Below are 18,760 nucleotides of genomic sequence, written 5' to 3' on the forward strand. Positions count from 1 at the left end.
CATGAAGGTTCAGGATCTTTATCATCCTGTTAAGCGCATCATATAGAGGTCAGTCAATCAGTCAAGTCTGAGGGTGCCTATAGATGTCTGGAGAAAGTGAGATCCTTAGGAGATCCTAGTTAAATTGTTTTAGCAGGACAACAAGCATTACCCATTGGTACATTGATACATGCTTGTTTTATTTGTAAGTAGTTTTCATAAAATTTGAGTACTAATTCCACTCCATTTGTTGCAAATAGCTGTATGTATGTGTGCATTGTATGTATTATTATTTTCCCTGAATAAGCTTCACACATAACTTTAAACAGACTTATTCCAAATATATTTAGAAAAGGCCATAAAAACAAATGTAATTCAGTGTTGGTTACCTTTAAAAGGGCTCATTCCATCGTTTTTTCATTCCTTTTAAAATGTCTAGTTGTGGTCTGTAGTACAAATAAACGCAATTTGAGCTGAAGTGCTCCGGTGTTTCTGTATAGCCCTGTTTTAATTCACTGGATTAGTGGTCTCTGAAGAAAGACAGGATTTCGACTCTTACTCATGAATATTCATACATGCAAACATATATCACCTCTGACTTGCTAGGCCTCAAGTCGAAGCCCCAGACAGACTTCGACTTTATTATTATTATTATTAAGGTGAGTAATGTGCTTCCATTTATTTACAGCTAGCCAGGGTTAGGAGCAGGCTACAGTAGCGGCTAATGCTAATGCTACTCCAGCCCCGGTGCTGAAGAACTAAACTGAAACTTCTGAAGAACACTGCAATTTGGTGTATTTGGAGTGTCTTTACTGCTCCTTAATACCTGACTGGTAAAATTCATACATAAGAAGCACCGGATTATAAGACGCACTGACGATTATATCTGGGGAAATGATTTGAAAGATTTTAAGTGCACCTTATATTGCGAAAAATACAGTAGTTATATTTAATCTGCTTTGCATCTTCTGAAAACATTTCTCAACGCTTTTCTCATGCTGCACAATGATCATCAGCTGTTTTACACATCTACCTACTGTTCAGACACATCAAAATGTATTTATGAACATAAATAAATGAATTCAATGACTATGGCACAGATAAAACTGACTATAAAGTTTCTGTACTTTTAACCCGGAAGGTCTCTAAGGTCTACAATGTGGGTCAACACAGTCATAACCTCTTTACTTACATATTAGTTTTATGGCAGCACTTTTTCTTAGTTATTTAAAACTAAGCCTGGAGTTCAAGAGGTTAATCTGAGGCACGGTAACCTCCCAACCTCCTGCATACGTCTGCACTCCCCCCGGATCCATCACCTTCCTCACCTTTTTCCCCCATCCTAAACCTGTCACTCATCCATCCAAGCATAAAGTCCAACAAACCCGAGTGACAGTGCTGAATGAGTCTTTCAGCACATCCAGGATCAAGACTGAAAGAGGTGAAAGACAGACTGCAAACACAGACTGCAAATAGAGATACAGGAGAACAGATAGACCTGAAAAATCAAGCTCTACTGAAAGTGCTGAAGGGATTGTGGACGGTCTGAAGTGGGCAGGAGCTCCACTCTCCCCAGTCCCGGCCTCTTCTTGGCTCTTGTGTTCTATGCGACAGGAGGAGGCGGGCAAAGGGAGCCAATGACATATTGGCATTCCTCAGCTACAGACTACATCAACGCCAAGAGTATTCAACCAGCCAGGCACAAAAAGACCTTTTTTTTTTTTAAAGAAAGAAAGAAAGAAAAAAGAAGCTTTTCTGCTATGTCGAATTATATTCTATATAGAAAGTTAAGGCCAGTCCATTACTAAGCATTAACACACTCAAGTCAGGCCAAATCGAATTAATTGGACTTGATTTGCAGACATTCCTGCTCTTGTTTTGGTTTTACAGATGAATACGTCCAGCCAGGCCAGATAAACCACATCCTGAAACCCGCAGATCTTGAGTTTAATGCTATGTGAAATGACCTGTTTTAAACACTACAGATACACATTCCTATAATCTACACTTTCCACATTTTGTTAGAAAGTGTTTCATACCATAGGCCTTGCTTTTAGATTTTTTCTCTTTTTTATTCATTTAACACAATACTATTGTATTTTTCTATAAAATAGAATACTTTACATATCTATAAACTAAACTTTTGTACTATTTATAAGGTGCACTATCAATAAACGTCCATTTTCTGGTCTATTTTCATACATAAGGTGCACCAGATTATAAAGCGCATTAGTGACACTAGTAAGGAACATGGGTGTCGCCCTGTTTTCTCTTCTGAGAAATACTGCTTATTATGGTGAGTAAAGAGCTTCCTTTTATTTACAGTAAGCTTAGATGTCCAGATTTCCTCTAAGGCTAGGTGCAGCAGCATTAGCATTAGCAGCTAACCACTAGCGCTAGCTGTGCTACGGTGAGGAACACTGAGTGCAAGAAAGTGAAATGCTGACTGAATCAGTACAATGTTTTACAATGATTAATTAGACCAACAGGTAGCATGTGTTTTTGGTTACCTTCACCCATCGAGTCCTGATGATGACACCTGTGGCAGGACTCCTCTGGCATGTCACTCAAGCTTCAGAGACTGCAAAAAACACAGAAACAATACCTTTGATTTAGCAAAACATATGAAACTTGTGTGCATGAACATTTCCTGATATAAAACTCAAAAGCAGATCAGGATGTATAAGATTACATTTTTTTCTGGGTTGTGCACCAATTTTACTACGTTTAAAAAGCCTCAAAATCTGCCATAATCGGACCTTTATTCCAGCAGAACCTAATGCATTTATGTTGTATTTAAATATAGAGTAGTTACAATTAAAATATAGCTAAGTTGCAATAAGTTGCCCCACAAATAGTACATTTATTATGTATTTAAGTACATATTAATTGTAATGTTAAAAGTATGTATTTTTCTATGTTAGGTATACTTAAAAAAAATGTACTCAAATGCCCTTTTCTTTTACAAGGGGCATCCTAGTATGTCACATTACCTTCAAGGTAATGATGTGTAAAGCTTTCAGTAGCTTTAGTCCTAAACACACACCTCAGAATATGCAATACACCAAGCAAACTATTCCTCTTTTAATGCAGCAAAACAGCCATTTAATAGCATCTCAAAAATATTTAGACAAGACTTTTCCATCCTGTACTGATGGCATTTCATGGGCCGTGTTTTCATATGTAACTGATCAAGCCCTATAGTCATCCCAGCTGCCCCCCGCTGTGCCCTCTGTGCTGAGGGAAATGGCCGTGGAGCGTTATCAGCCTTGGAGAGGGAAATTCCTGCCATTCCTGTGCACAGAGTAAATCAGTGTTCTGTGCTAGCCTGTGCCAGCCACCCGCCACCTCACTGCGGGTCTGTAGGCAGAGGAAGCCCTGAGGCCATCGGGACACTGTACTGCAGCTGTGCAGCATGGTAAACTTATGCAGAATAAAATATATTGTGCATTAAACAAGTTGGAACACATTTCCATTACTATAGTATACAGTATATACACATTAGGGCTGTCAAGCAGGTGATACAATCCATCCATCCATCCATCCATCCATCCATCCATCCATCCATCCATCCATCCATCCATCCATCCATCCATCCATCCATCCATCCATCCATCCATCCATCCATCCATCCATCCATCCATCCATCCATCCATCCTCCCTCTCATGCTTCTCAGGCAGCAGCAGCCTGTCACTTACAAAGACACAGAGACAGCGCTGTGTATCTACTTCTTCGGTCATGATTTAAAACATTGCAACAGAACACGTTGGATTTAATTGTCTTATGTGACATTGCACATCCTGTGCAATGGGACTATTGAACGATATATCTTGCAGCTCTATGTAACACAAAACTATGTAGCATTTTAACTTTGAAATAACAGGTTTAAAATAATTTGATTCTCCACACGCTACAAGCTGAGACCTGCTGAATTAAAAGGAAAACATGGCGACACCCATGTTCCTTACTTGTGTCACATAATGCACCTTATAATCCAGAGTGCCTTATAGTGCGATAAATACGGTAATAAAAAAAATTACTGAAAATTTCTGCTTACACAGCCAACATTAATAAACTTTTCCAAGCATTTAATATTGATCTGAATAACTTAGGTAAAAACATATAAATTAATATATAATAATAATTAACCTTTACTTAAAGAAGAAATACAGTGTGAAATGGACTTGTAATGAGTACATGTAATGTAATGAGTACAAACTTTTGTTGAATAACCTCCACCTTCATTCTGAAATACAGCACTTTCTTGGCATGGACAAACTTATGCCCCAATCACTTGCACTGTAAGCATGTTGTTGGGAGCATCAGATAAACGCGATGTTCTTTGCATTGCTGGGGGTAAATGAAGGTGGGTTATTTGACAAAAGTGTAGACTCATTATCATTTTTCACTACAACCCAAGTTTATTTCACACCAGACTTCTCCTTTAAGGCGAAGTGCCAGCCAGTCACATTTTTCCCTTTCAGATTCGCAACTCTCCACCCTTTAATCCATTTGACCGCATGTTTAATCTACATATCTAATCAGCCTTTGCCTGAAGGAGAGTCCCAGAACACAAGTCAAGTGGCTGAAGAAGGAGTCCCACCCAAGAAAGTGAAAGAAAACGAGTGTGTGTGCTACCTTTTTAAAGCTGAAAATGAAAAAGAAAAGAAAGAAAAATAAACTTTGGGCTTTGGAAGCTGAAGCAGCATGGCTTTTTTCTGGTGGCACACTCACAATCGTAGTTCTGGTCACAATCAAGCCCTTCCAATGAGGTGGGAAGTAGGGGTGGGCAATATTATATCGTATACAATATATCGTGACACAGAAATAACATGATATTAAAAATCCATATCGTGATAATAGAGATGTTCTGTCTTAAAAGTAGTCTATTATTTACTGTGAAGCTTTAGGTGTATTTATTGTATAATTGTTTTAGTTTGCAGTTTATATGCATGCACTAAATATTCTGCAATATTATTTGCTGCATTATATTATTTTATGCTATATTATTTATTTTGCCACATTATGATTATACTGTTATACTATTATACTATATTCCTGAAACGAATTAATTATTTTAGTTTTCCTACATCGGTAAGTATATCGTTATCACAAAAATACCCTGAAATATCATGATATTATTTTAGAGCCATATCGCCCACCCCTAGTGGGAAGAGCCACAGAGTTTCCCACATCAATAACGAAGCCCCGCCACCAGGAATTAGTGCTCCATTCTTGATTTAAATTGAATTAATCTAGAAGAGCAGGCTTGTGAACTCCTCTCCTGTTTTTTCCAGTGGAGCCTCTGCTTTTCAAAGAGGAACGTGCTTCAGCGCTACAGAATCAAAGACCACAGAAGCAGAAATTCTTCAGGGATTAAGGTCCACATTGTTCCTCAGTGTGATCACTGACCATTGCTATGAGCTGACAGCCAGCTCAGCCGAACCCACTGCCACGAGAGCTTCGTCAATTATCTCGCAGCGGTGGAGCAGCTCTTGCTGGAGCTTAGCAGGTCCTACACCGGATTACTGAACATGTTACGCTCACCAGGTTTACTGCTATAGCATTGTTCAGTCCCGAACGGATAGAACTGGAGCTGATGCAGGATGACAAAATATGTTAACTGCTCAAAAAAGAAGACTACTAAATAACTTTACATCGTGAAACATGGGAGAACCAACATTTCAACATAGGAACGTAGGTAGTAGCATACTGGTTGTGACCACAGACTGTATATAGCTGGACAGAGCATAGTCTCTCAAAAGTGAAGCCACCACAGGTCGGGCGCCCCCTGCTGTTCGGTTGCAGAAAGCTGTGTAACCCCACCCATCCCCATAGGTTTCTACTACTGCTATAGCTACTGTATACCTGTTAACTTTAAATTTACCTCACTTTACTAAAAAAAAAAAAAAAATCATGTAATTATTCATGTAATCAGCCACTTATTGCACTGCAAAGGTTAGCATGTTTTCTAGTTCATACTGAAAACAGTGCAATAATAAAGATGTAATGAAACACACTTAGGGTATGGTAGAACAGGGGATTAATATCATAAAGGAGATTCATACAATAAAATCTGCAAAGTTGATTGTGCTGAAATGAGACCAACAAACTACACATTACAGAACAAGAACTCTAAGAACTATTCTCAAATTTCTTTTTTAGAGGGTATTATTATTATATTATTATTTTTATATACATTATTATGTTATATATTACTGATTTCTGAAAAAAGTTTTTCCAATAATGTAAAACCTCCAAGTGGTCCAGCGAACTAAGCGCTGACACTATGATCAGGTGATCGCTGGTTCAAATCCTGCAAGTCATGCAGATTGCCATCAGCTGCCGGAGCCCTGAGAGAGCACAATTGTCCTTGCTCTCTCTGGGTGGGTACAGTACAGTAGTTGGCACTCTTCTCTTTCCCCTCATCACTCCTAGGGTGATGTGGATCAGCACAAGGCTGCGTCTGTGAGCTGATGTATCAGAACCGAGTCGCTGCGCTTTCCTCCGAGTGTTAGCGTTAGCTGTGATGCCATCAAAAATTAAAAAGAAAAATTCTGTATATACAGTTTAACAGACTTCATTTAGACGCCACAGTATTTTCTAGGACTAGGCTTAATCCCTGTCTGGAAAATTGACCCATTGAGAATTAGTAATACTTCTCTGCAACAAACAACATGCCAACTTGAGTCAAAAGGAACCATCAGATACAGCAGAACCAATGAATTAAATGTTATAATCTGATATAATCAGATATTACAAAATAAAAGTTGCATAATCAACTGTTTGAAAGCTGCCAGCTTTCTCATTTCTGCCAAAAACAATAATGTTTTACAGCATTTTACTGTTATTGCTGCACTAAGAAGCCAAGATTAAGAAAATACCACATAGGTTACACAGATGTGGAACTGCCCACAAGGCACAAAGTCAAGCACAACAGCATGGCGTTTGTTCCCACAGCTGATTAAACTCGCAAACCGAAATCTGACCCGTTAAACGACCGACAAACTCTCCTCCGCACAAACCCACGGGACATCTAGGACCCTTACTCTAATTGGACACAGATGGGGTGGGCAATCGCCCCCCTGTTTACCATCTTCTGCATGTTCTTCAGTGATGGTAATGTTTTCTGGAATCTCTCAGCAGGTCTCAGGGGAAGAGGCCCTTTCCTCACATCAGGAGCTACGATTACCTCAGTCAAACACCACCATAAACACCAATCCTCAGAAGAACCATGAGAACCACGGGCCAAGAACCAGGGGCGGGCGGTATGGGAAAAATAAATGTTGTAATCATCATACGTAACAACATTTTTACAGTACATGTAACATGATATCATGACACACTGATAAAATGCAGAACATTTATTAGATTAGATTTATTGGAAACACTTTACAATAAGGGGACATTATTTAACAGTACTTACTACAGAATATTTCAACTAAGTTATTAACTCACACTAATTAGAACTATTTTTAATAGTCTCAATTCAGTATTATTTCCAACATTCTTATGCATAAATATGTATTATATAAATATGTTTAATAATGTCTTGACTAGCACTAACCAATAATAAGTTGAGAGATGATACTTAACCATTTAACAAATGTTTATTACTGCAGTAAATACTATTTATTGATATACCCTAATCATAAATGTTATAGATGTATTTGATCTTTTTCTTACGATTTTTTTACATCTGAAATTAGGACTGCAACTAATAAATGATAAAATTGATAGTCCACTAATCTGATCATAATTTTTTTTGCTTAGTCGATTAATCAACGATTATTTCTGGCATGTCTTCCTTGCATCTTTAAAAATAATAGAAAAAGCTTAATGAATGACTTTTTTTTTGCATTATTTGAGGTCTGAAAGCTCTGCATCTTTTTTTTAATTATTATTTTAGACATTTTTCATTTTCTGCAAATAAATGCTGTAAATGACTATAATATTTTTATTTGTAATTTGGGAGAAATGTAGTTTGTAGTTTATAGAATAAACAACAATGTTCATTTGTTTAAACATATACCTATAAATCAGAGAAACGGATCATTTTGTCAGCTGCGTATGTGCAATATATGCAATATATATATATATATATATATATATATATATATATATATATATATATATATATATATATATATATATATATATAAACAAATACATTCCGCTATGTGCAATTGCTTCATGGGAAGTTTCAGTTTCATCTTTTTTCAGCTTAACCATTTGTAATCATGTAATCAGAAAATGTTATCAGTCTGGATTATATTTATGTGAATATTTAAGCTACAAAATGTCCATGTGTGTGGTCTGTGCCTTTCTTGTTTAATGTATCTGCATTCGGCCAGCAAAGAGTGAGATTCTGAAAAAAAAACTAGTGACCAGAGTGAATATCTTTGTTGCATGCTGCTTTTCGTAAATAAAAAAACGAAAGAGGAAGAAAAGGGATCTGCTCTTAGGAAATCAGAATCAGTTTTTCTCCAGAGTTTTGTTTTGTGGACTGGAACATCTCATTAATTTTGGATTGTGTGAGTGGAACTATTTGGGGTTTCCAGTGAGAATCTGGCAGTGAAGAGTGAAGTGAAGTGGTTCCCCTGCGATCATCCTTTAGACATTTCACAACCCCTCACTTTATTATAATTCAGATCTCACAGTATCACATCTCCACTAAAATGAACCACATTGTCTCTAGAAAACTCATTCGATTACAGTCCCTGCCAGAAACCTCCTTTATGCAAGCATAAATTAAAAGGTTCTCATGCGGCCATGTGCTGTGATGTGATGTCACTTCCTTCCTCCACATACATTCTTGAACCACAACAGAATATTACAACATACTCATAATGATGAGTAACATCCAACCCTCTCTCACAGCAAACTTGCACTTCATCTCTGTCTTTATAGAGATGAGTTTTTCTCACAGTCTTAAGTCTGGCTGGAAATGCAGTCTGACAGATCTGGACTGATCTGATGGGAAAGAACAGAGAGCCTGTTCATGAGATCTTTATTACAACATATCACACAACATTGTGTGTGATGTAGAACCATTTTTCTTAAAAAGGTCTCATTCTCTCGCTTTTTTATTCATTTTAAAATGTCTAGTTGTGTCTCTAGTATGAATGAATGCCATGTGAGCTGGTTTTGTGTGAAAAAAAAGTTCTCCGGTGATTCAGTGTAACACTGCTTTAGTTCGGTGGAGGAGTTGACGGTGAGAAACGATAGGATTTTGGCTCTTGCTTATGAATATTCATACATGCAAACACATCACCTCTGACTGGCTAACAGCACTGCGACATAGTGAGAAGAACAACAGCTAGAAATGTTTTAAAATAAAGACAGTTCAGCCACTATCTTAGTCTTAGAGTCTCTGTAAAACACCAAATCCACCGGAGATCCTATTTAAACCTATGGTTACACACAGAGGTAAGTAGTCCAGGTCCAGAAAGTAAAAATCCATCCTGGGGTTTTGGTTTGCTGAGCCTACCCTAACAGATTCAAATAGCGTATCCTTACAATTTCCTAAACATGTTCAAGAATGGATGGTAAAGACAATAAAAGCAATATATAACAACATTTACCCACAGAAGGTCCCTGAAGCATAAACAGACACATATTTAACCATTTAGCACCGTGAACACTTTTCCTTCGGGAGATTTAGCGACAATTGCTTCCTTAATCAAGCACTTCCGACGGAGCCAAACACAGCCGGTGCTCAAACAGCACTAAAAATAGCCTCTCCAACCAGACTCCTCATTCTTCTACCCCAGCACGGACACGCTTGACCCCCAATGCCTCAAGCCCTGTCCGTGTAAGTGGACCCATGGGACTGCTGGATTACTCCACAAGCCCCTGAGGAGCACAGCCAATGAGAAGTCTCCAAAAACAGTGACGCAGCTTAGCTTAGCTTAGCGTTCCACACAGACATGCAGACGAAGGCCTGACCAGATAGTGCTGTAGGTGCTTCACCCAAGACAGAGGCTTTATTATTTCAGCAGCCCGGTGCATGTTTGTGTTGGATGACCTTGTTCTTACCCTCTTGTGCTCCCCCCCTCCCCTCTCCTCCCCCTTTAAAGTGAAACCTCTCTCCTCCACACAAACATTCACACACATTCACACACATTCACATATACACAAAGTAAGAGGAGTGCCCGTTTTCCCACATTTCTCCTGCGGCAGGCCACCACTTATCCTAACGCAGCGGGGAGACGACAAAACGCCATCACTCAACTGAACAACACACACACACACACACACACACACACACACACAGACACTGGTTTTATGTGGTCTGCACAAATTAAACAGCATTAAACCCAAACCCAAGCTGCTGAAATCAGCCTGATCTTGTCTGGTCAATGTCTAAACTGCACCTAAAATAACATTATTATTACCATTCCGATTCAGTCACACGAGCATTAGAGAGGTCTTGAATGAATGAACGACTGAATGGATCATTACTCCAAAAAAAGAAAGACCAATGGTGGGAAGGGCATTGTACTCCTTTAGCCAACCTTGGAAGTGGACATGTTGACCTTAGGCTCATGTGCTGCTTATGCCTCATATAATGTGTCTCATTTTGCTGCTAAAGCTCGTCTATGGTGGTTCTATTCTATGGGCCTGTAATGATTCACTATTGAAAATACTGAATTAATATTTTTTGCACTATAAGGCATGTGGAATTATAAGGTGTATTATCAATGAACGTCTATTTTCTGGTCTATTTTCTGGTCTATTTTCTGGTCTATTTTCATACACAAGGCACTCTCTGGATTATAAGGCGCATTATGCAACACTAGTAAGGAACAGGGGTAGCGCCATGTTTTCCTTCTAATTCAGCCTCTGTGTGGCAAGACCTTTAACGCTAAGCTAATTTAAGTAAACAAAAGATAAGTTAAAGTTAAACGAGTGCTGGATGTTAATCTACACATATTTCTCTCCTGAAAACTGTTTATTTGGGTGAGTAAAGCACTTTCATTTATTCACAGTAAGCTTAGATATCCAGATTTCCACTTGTGCTAGCTGCAGTTAGTAGCTAATGCCTCCAGACAGCACTACACTAAGGAAACATGAGTGTTTCAGTAAGACAGGGCGATATTAACTAGCATTTTTTTCCCCACTTAGATTGTTTTAATAAGATAAACACGCAGACTACAGTTCAATATACTCACCTCTGAATGGCAAAAGAGTTTTAGCACTTAGCACGCTTAGCGGCTAATGCTAATGCTGCTCCAGCAGTGCTAGCCAGGGTTAACAGCAGACAACAGGCTGATAATACTCACCTCTGAACCGTGAAAAAGCTAGAGCTTAGTGTGTTTAGCAGCTAATGCTAATAATGCTCCAGTCTCGGTGCTGGAGAACTAAACTGAAACTCCTGTATAACTCTGTACTTCAGTGGAGTGTCTTTACTGCTCCTTAATACCTGACTGGTAAAATTCATACATAAGAAGCACACTTTTCGGGTAAAAGTTCTCATTTTAAGTGTGCCTTATAGTAGTCATAAAGTACGGTAGTCATTAAATACAGCCTAAAGCCTGTTTGGACAAACTGGCCCTGTAAGCATTGAATGCATTGACTAGAAAGGGTGTCCAGAAACATTTAAACATATAGCGTTTTTAAAATTATATTAATTAATTTACATTAAATGGCTGTAATAAGCTTCCTTTTTTGGATTTTGAATAAAATTAAATGTCTATTCACATGTTGGACACTTAGCTGTTCTGCATATATATCACTACATTGTGTACATTTTAACAATCACAAAAATATTGGGTAACGATAAGCAAGTTATGGCCAGTTCAGACCAAATATCTGACATATCTGGTATTTGTATGCAGTTTATCAATGAGAGTAAGGAGTGGTAGGGAGGAGGAAGTGTGCCAAACTGGATTATACAGTATTGTATAATATCACAATCATTATTTACACAATAAAATAAGCCAAATTTGAATAACAGCAATATTCTTAAGCAGTCAGTCATCATGAAAATACTCTAAAATATCATGTTATTATTTTAGAGTCATATCACCCACCCCTATGGTTAAGTTATAGCTATTTTGGAGGTTGCAACTCCTCCACCTCCATGGAAATTCCTTCGATAAATTAACCTAGAAATCATAATGGTGTGATTTGCAGAGATGCTCTGATAAGAGAAGGCGTCTTTCACCCATATCCAAATAATACATCCGAACACCCACAGAGCTCAGATAATAAACAGTACAGTACAGCACACATACATCCTGGCCTCTATTTTCTAATTAGTTAATAATCATTTCCTGAGTCAGCCCAAAAACCCACAGCTCTACTCTAAACGCCAGGAACTCCATGCATGCAATATCCTCAGTAAGAACTGACCTTGAACTCACCCCAGCGTGCCACAGGCATTTCAACTGCTTTCAGAGCTACATAGACTCTCAGAGAGGTTTCTTCCATATTCAGATATAGAAAAAGCCACTAGGCACTAGGCCTGTCTCGATGACAATTTTTGGTAAAAAAATATTTTGTGCTAGAAATTATTGCGAACAATTGTTGCCATTTTTAGAGCACTAATTAGGCTCTAATAAAATGATAACATAGTATCATCATAAAAAAAGAAATTAACCCATTTAAAAGACAATAAACTTTCCTTTCCACTCCACACCATGACGTGCAGCCCCGGTCTGCCCCAGCTGGCACGCATTGAACCAGCATAAAGACCCGTCAAAAAAGCCTTTAATCCAGATACGCTGAGGCAACATGAACCAAAGACACTAAAGTTACATGACTAGAGCCGCACTGGGTCCTTATTATGTTTTTTTAAGTTAGTTTTGGGTGTTGATGGACAGGATTTTTCCTAATAATGGTACGTTTTGAGTTAATTTAACTAGCTTTTTTGCCAGAGGCGAGTATATTGGACTGTAGTCTGCGTATTAACTGTGTTAATGCAAGCTACGTAGAACAAGCTGCTAGCTGATGGTTAGCGCTGCTGCTCCCAGCGTTAGTGCTGGAGAAACTTTGTTGAAAACTCACTCTTAGACAAAATATTGGAAATCTAAGCTTGCTGTTAATAAACTAAAGCACTTTACACACCCAAATAAACAGTTTTCAGGAGAGAAATCTGTTTAGATTAACATCCAGCACTCGTTTAACTTTGAAAGAAACTGTTATTTTTTATAAGAATTACAGTTTTGTAAATCAGTACAACTTCCCCATTATAAGGAAAACATGGCAACACCCCTGTTCCTTACTAGTGTCGCACAATGCGCCTTATATTCCTGTGCGCTTTATAGTCAGAAACATACGGTACATGAATATCACAGCTTGTGGACATAAAACATTTGGTCATTTCCTGTAGTGTTACCAGCTGTTTATTACCCAAGTTCTGTCTTTCTTATCATGCTAGGGTCTGCACTCAAACCTGTACAGCAGTTTCTCAGCATGTTTCCTTCTCCTTTTTCAGCTGTTAAGCAAATACGCAGTGCAGTTCCACAGGGGCAGGGTACGGCAGACAAGGTCAAAGTAAATGACAGGTCTATAAAATGACCAATGGTTTCAATTATCCCGGCAATATAAACTCAAAAGGACAGAATCTGCCTTCTGTAGAAAACTCTCACATTACTACTACTGGAAAATAGTCATATAAATTCCTGTTTTAAACAAAACCTTACATGTCCAAAATAATAATTCAAAAAACTTTAATACAGCTCTAGAAAAATAAAATAAGAGATCACTTAAAAATTATGATTTTCTTTGATTTTACCGAATTGAAAACCTCTGGAATATAATCAAGAGGAAGATGGATGATCACAAGCCATCAAACCACCAAACTGAACTGCTTGAATTTTTACACCAGGAGTAAAGCAGCATAAAGTTATCCAAAAGCAGTGTGTAAGACTGGTGGAGGAGAACATGATGCCAAGATGCATGAAAAAACTGTGATTAAAACCAACCAGGGTTATTCCACCAAATATTGATTATTTCTGAACTCTTTAAACTACTTTATGAATATGAACTTGATTGTTTTCTTTGTATTATTTGAGGTCTGAAAGCTCTGCATCTTTTTTTTTATTTCAGCCATTTCTCATTGTCTGTAAATAAATGCTCTAAATGAGAAAGATTTTATTTGGAATTTGGGAGAAATGTTGTCTGTAGTTTATAGAATAAAACAACAATGATCATTTTACTCAAACATAAACCTATAAATAGCAAAAATAGATAAAAATTGGCTCAAACATTTGACATGGCTGTGATGAAATGCTACCTTGTAAAGATTCTGCGTTACATTGTGGTTAAGAACGTGCAATATAAACAATATAAACCCATACAGCATCTCTTTCCTCAAATATACTACTACTAACATATTAGGCTTGCAACTAATGACTATTTTAGGAGTCGACTAATCATTCCGACCCTTTCCTATTTAACTGCAGCATGGAGGTGTTTCAGCAACTTTATAAAGGATGCAGTGGAAGAACTCTACGAACAAATTAAGCTCCTGCCGCTCCCTATATACACTATAAACACAGTGAGGCTATAAACGGCCTGCTTACGTTCCTCAACACGCAGAATCACTGGAATCTCTCAGACAGGGGAGTGTGTGTGTATACACACGCTGTTAGAGAGATGGAGAGATGGGAATGAGGTGTTAGGACTGGAATGTGAGAGATGCTGGAAAACACTTTTCCAAAATCAGAACTTTACCCATCTGACGCGCTGAATGTACCGTACAGTCCTGAGCAAAGTTCAGCATTGGGCCAGTGTTTTTCTTTGTAAAGTAAACAGGTGTTATCAGTCCTGAAACTTCTGGCCTTGCCTCCATTGTAGTTCTGGTGGAGATCCTGATTAAATGTGTTTGAGTTGCATTACTGAACACTTTACTGTACCGAGAAAAACCTCTGTCAATGTCTTTTCTTTTCTAAGCATGTGTGAGTATGTGAAAGAGAGAGAGAGTGAATTAGGCTATGTTCACATTTCCAGGCTAAAGTGACTCAAATCTGATTTGGCTCAGATCTGTTTTTTTTTCCCATGACTGTGTGAACATGCCAAATGCAACTTTATCAAATCAGATTTGAGTCACTTTCATATGTGGTCCTAAATCAGATATGTATCCAATCCATGGACATGCAACATGAATGTGAATGGTCAAATCATGTGAAATGCATGCATTTTTTTTGCTTTTACGCATTAGCATTAGCGCTACGTGCTTCTCTCTCATACCCATGCTATCTCTTGGTGGAGCTGTGCAGTTATAGCTGCAAAAAAAAAAAACAGCAAAAGCAAACCGCCTGTCCTTTTTTCACCTCCTGGACCTGAACATGAACTTCAGAGCAGCTGTTTACTCTCCACTCCAGCAAAAGATGCTCCACATATGAGCTGCTAACTCATCCATTTCCCTTTATAAAGCTACGAGTCTCTCCTCTCTCTAATATGAGGGGTTTTGTTGTTGGTGAAGAAGGAAGAGACGTTTATACAGGTATCAATGTGAGGCGCATGTGAGACGGTGTTTCAGGAACAGATTCAGATTTGTTCACATTACACACAGATACAGATCACTTACATTTACACTGAATGTGAACCGACAAGATATTAAAATCTGATCCGAGCAAAAAATCGCATTGGAGCAATGTGGCTTGTAATGTAGCCTAAGTGAGTACAATGGAGAAAGCACCCTCACTCAAGGGCAGCTCTCAACAGGCTGGAGTTTTGTAGGTCATCATGCATCTTCCATGCTTATCTGAACATCATACGGAGCATGAAGGGTGAAAGGCACAATCTCTCCTGCACATCTCTCTGTTTTTGCTTGAGGAAAGTGGAGCATCTAGATGCTGACTGATTGCCTACAAACATGTTTTTCTCCAAGCCAGAGACAGCTAAAAAGAAATAAAAATAAATCAATAAACCAACAGAACTTGTTTTTTGTGGTACCTACAGTCAAATACGGGTGTCTTGACTGTGAGCAAGGCATCATGATGGTTGAATAGTAGGAATCAGATTAACTTAGAGTTAGAAAGCTGGGTTTGAGTACTGGGTCATGGGTCTTGCAGCAGGACAATGACCCCAAACCATATAACATACTTCAAAAAGCACATAGAAATGTAGGGAAACAAAGTTCTGGAAAATTCTGCAGTGGCAAGCAATAAATTGAATTGAAACCAGTGGAGAGATATTTAAATTGCTGTTGGGAGAAAGCACCCTTTAAGTATCAGAGACTTTTTTTACAGTTTGCAAAAGAAGAGTGGTCCAAAATGTAAGTTGAGAGGTGTAAAAAGCTTGCTTTGCAACCAAATATTAGGGTGAGGGTTCCAATAATTTTGTCCAGCCCATTGTTTGGATATATATATAAAAAAAAAAAACATGTGCAGCTGCAAAAATGTTCTGGGACAAATACTTTGTTCTCTGGAGTACTTTCAGGGGTGTGAACACTTTTGGCCCCAACTGTAGCAGACATATAAGGGAATGAGAAATGAGGATTTTAAATACTTAACTTATCAGGGACAACGGATAAATAATAAATTCTGGTGCATTTACAGTAATGTAAGTTAATGTACAATGTCCCTGTTAAATAAAATATTAAATTAAATTAATTTAAACTTTTTAAAATTTCTAAAAACAACTTTGCTTTTATACAAATTTTGAGAATCCTGAATGTGAGCTAAGGTTTATTAAAGGCTGAATGTACAACTTTAAAACAATGTTGCCATATAAACAACATTGATTTACTATTCAAAATCAACACCAAATCCAAGATTGATTTAACCATATCATTAACGCTGATTCAATGTTAAATCTTTTTTTTTTTTTTTTTTTTTTTAGAGCTTTTAAAACATGCATGTAGTGCATTTCTAGAAATGCTACAAAAACACAAACAAATGACACTGCTGCAGATATAAAAACACTTCTAGTTTACAAAGACAGACCTGATAAACATACCAGATACAATTTACTTGATTCAACGTTAAAATTAAAACTGGTTAACCAGTTTTAAGTGAAAAAAGCATATGTTGCATTGCAATATAATATAAGTTGGTGCTCATGCTTCTTCTAAGTTAGTTAACAGGTTTGGTTAAGTTGATTTTTTAAGTTTGTAGAACAGCTTAACCATAAAACTAAAACTAAAACGTTGTTGAGTTCAAACTGGTTAAAATCTAAACTAGTCAACCAACATTTTTAAAGTTTTTAAAGCAGATTAACTAAGTTATTCTGTTCAACTAAACTCCTGAAACAGTGACTGAAACATAAGGCAGCTCAGATTTAGGTTCTATCAGCTGTGCATCTTTCTGTACACTTATTTATCTAACTTTAACTAACATTTTCACACTTAAAATCAGCATTAACTCACCAGCAGCGGCTCTCCGGCTCTTCCAAACACCGAACACAGGTCCTCAGCGCTCCCTCCCCTCAAAAACCATCTGTTTCTCTCAGGTTTAGGAGCGTTATAAGCTCTTATTCCTCCTCTCTGAGCTCTGTTCTCCACATCCCGCCTGTACCGCTTTACTCTGTAAAGTAATTACTGAAACTCACAGCTCCACTCCGCCCAGCGGGGCGCTGCGGCTGCGCACACATGCGCACAGCTACAGATTTATAGACGCTCGCGCACGCGCTGTTACGCGTGACGTTGATTTAAAGATCAGACAATTCTGCGCAAAACCTGCGCACCCACACCGCCTTAAATCAGTTAGGAGGACAGGCCAGCTGATCCACTGTAGCTAACGTTACTGCAGTCCAGCGAGAAAACTGTAATTTAGGAGTTTTATTGTGCTGTTATATTGATGTAAATCATGTTTGAATCATGTTTTATTCTTATTTTATTTTTATTTATATTTTTATTGTTATTCTCTTACGTTTTTTTATCTTATTTTTGTATTTTTTAATCTGTAAAACACTTTTAAGTACCATTGTATATGAAAGGTGCTATTAGGGCCATTCCACTGAATGGGTGCTATTTACTTGTTGTAACTCTTTCAAATTAAACTTTTTAATTTTTTTTTTTACCTTTGTTTCAACTCTGAATCTAATAACACACATATTTAACTTTTTATTTTTTTTTACATACAGTTCTTATACCAAAACTCATGTGACATTTAAAAAGTATGTTTAGAAGCAACTCCATTAATTCCTTTGATTTTCTCTCAAGAAAGTCTTTATTTTCTATTTGACAAAAAAAATCACTATATTTGCATGTGCATTGAATTTTTCTAAAATATGCAAAGTTATTTTTTTATATTTTCAAGAAGCCCAAACTGACCCAAAATGATGAACCAAATAGAATTGGATAAATGTGGTTTACATTAACGAATATTCACATTAATAAATCAATATACCAGGGGACAATACTCACTCCTGTTACTCTTAATGTTGAGTAACAGGACTGAGCGTAAATAAAACTGAGGTTTTAGAATAGTGTAATAATTTAGAATTAGCAAAAACATGAAAAATAGCTAAATGGTGGCTATGCTAATAGCAAGAGGACACTGAGCACATTCTATCGACTTTTCAAAAATGTGTATTTTAAGAATAAACAGATAAGATGTAAGAATTAATTTAGGTAACAGGACTGAGTGTTGAGATTGAGCTTCTCAGTCATCGTTACAATAAGATCAAATATACAGAAAAACTATATAAAAACACTAATGAGGGAACTTGAGGGAAAATGAGGGAACAATTGTTTAAATGTTTTTTTTTATTAATTGTATGATGAAACGTAAAATTACATTGCAACAACAGACATTACTTTAACCATATTTCAATGTTGAAGGTCGGTTGTGTGCCAGCTGGGTAGTATTTAGTATTTTTGTTGTA

General features: G+C 37.5%; 1 protein-coding gene across 2 annotated transcripts in view; it reads right to left on the minus strand.

Moving 5' to 3' along the window:
- LOC103033947 (pleckstrin homology domain-containing family G member 3) overlaps window positions 1–17,471 on the minus strand; it is a 77,908-nt gene extending 60,437 nt beyond the window's left edge. For both annotated transcript variants that reach the window (XM_049463524.1, XM_049463523.1), the window contains exons 1-2: window positions 17,301–17,471; window positions 2,490–2,560 (exon numbers count right to left, since the gene is read on the minus strand). In XM_049463524.1, coding sequence (XP_049319481.1) covers window positions 2,490–2,541 — 52 coding nt within the window. In that variant the 5' untranslated portion in view covers window positions 2,542–2,560; window positions 17,301–17,471. The remainder of the gene's footprint in view (window positions 1–2,489; window positions 2,561–17,300) is intronic.
- Window positions 17,472–18,760: the final 1,289 nt, after the last annotated feature.

This window comes from Astyanax mexicanus, chromosome 14 (genome assembly GCF_023375975.1).
Source record: "Astyanax mexicanus isolate ESR-SI-001 chromosome 14, AstMex3_surface, whole genome shotgun sequence".
NCBI lineage: Eukaryota > Metazoa > Chordata > Actinopteri > Characiformes > Acestrorhamphidae > Astyanax > Astyanax mexicanus.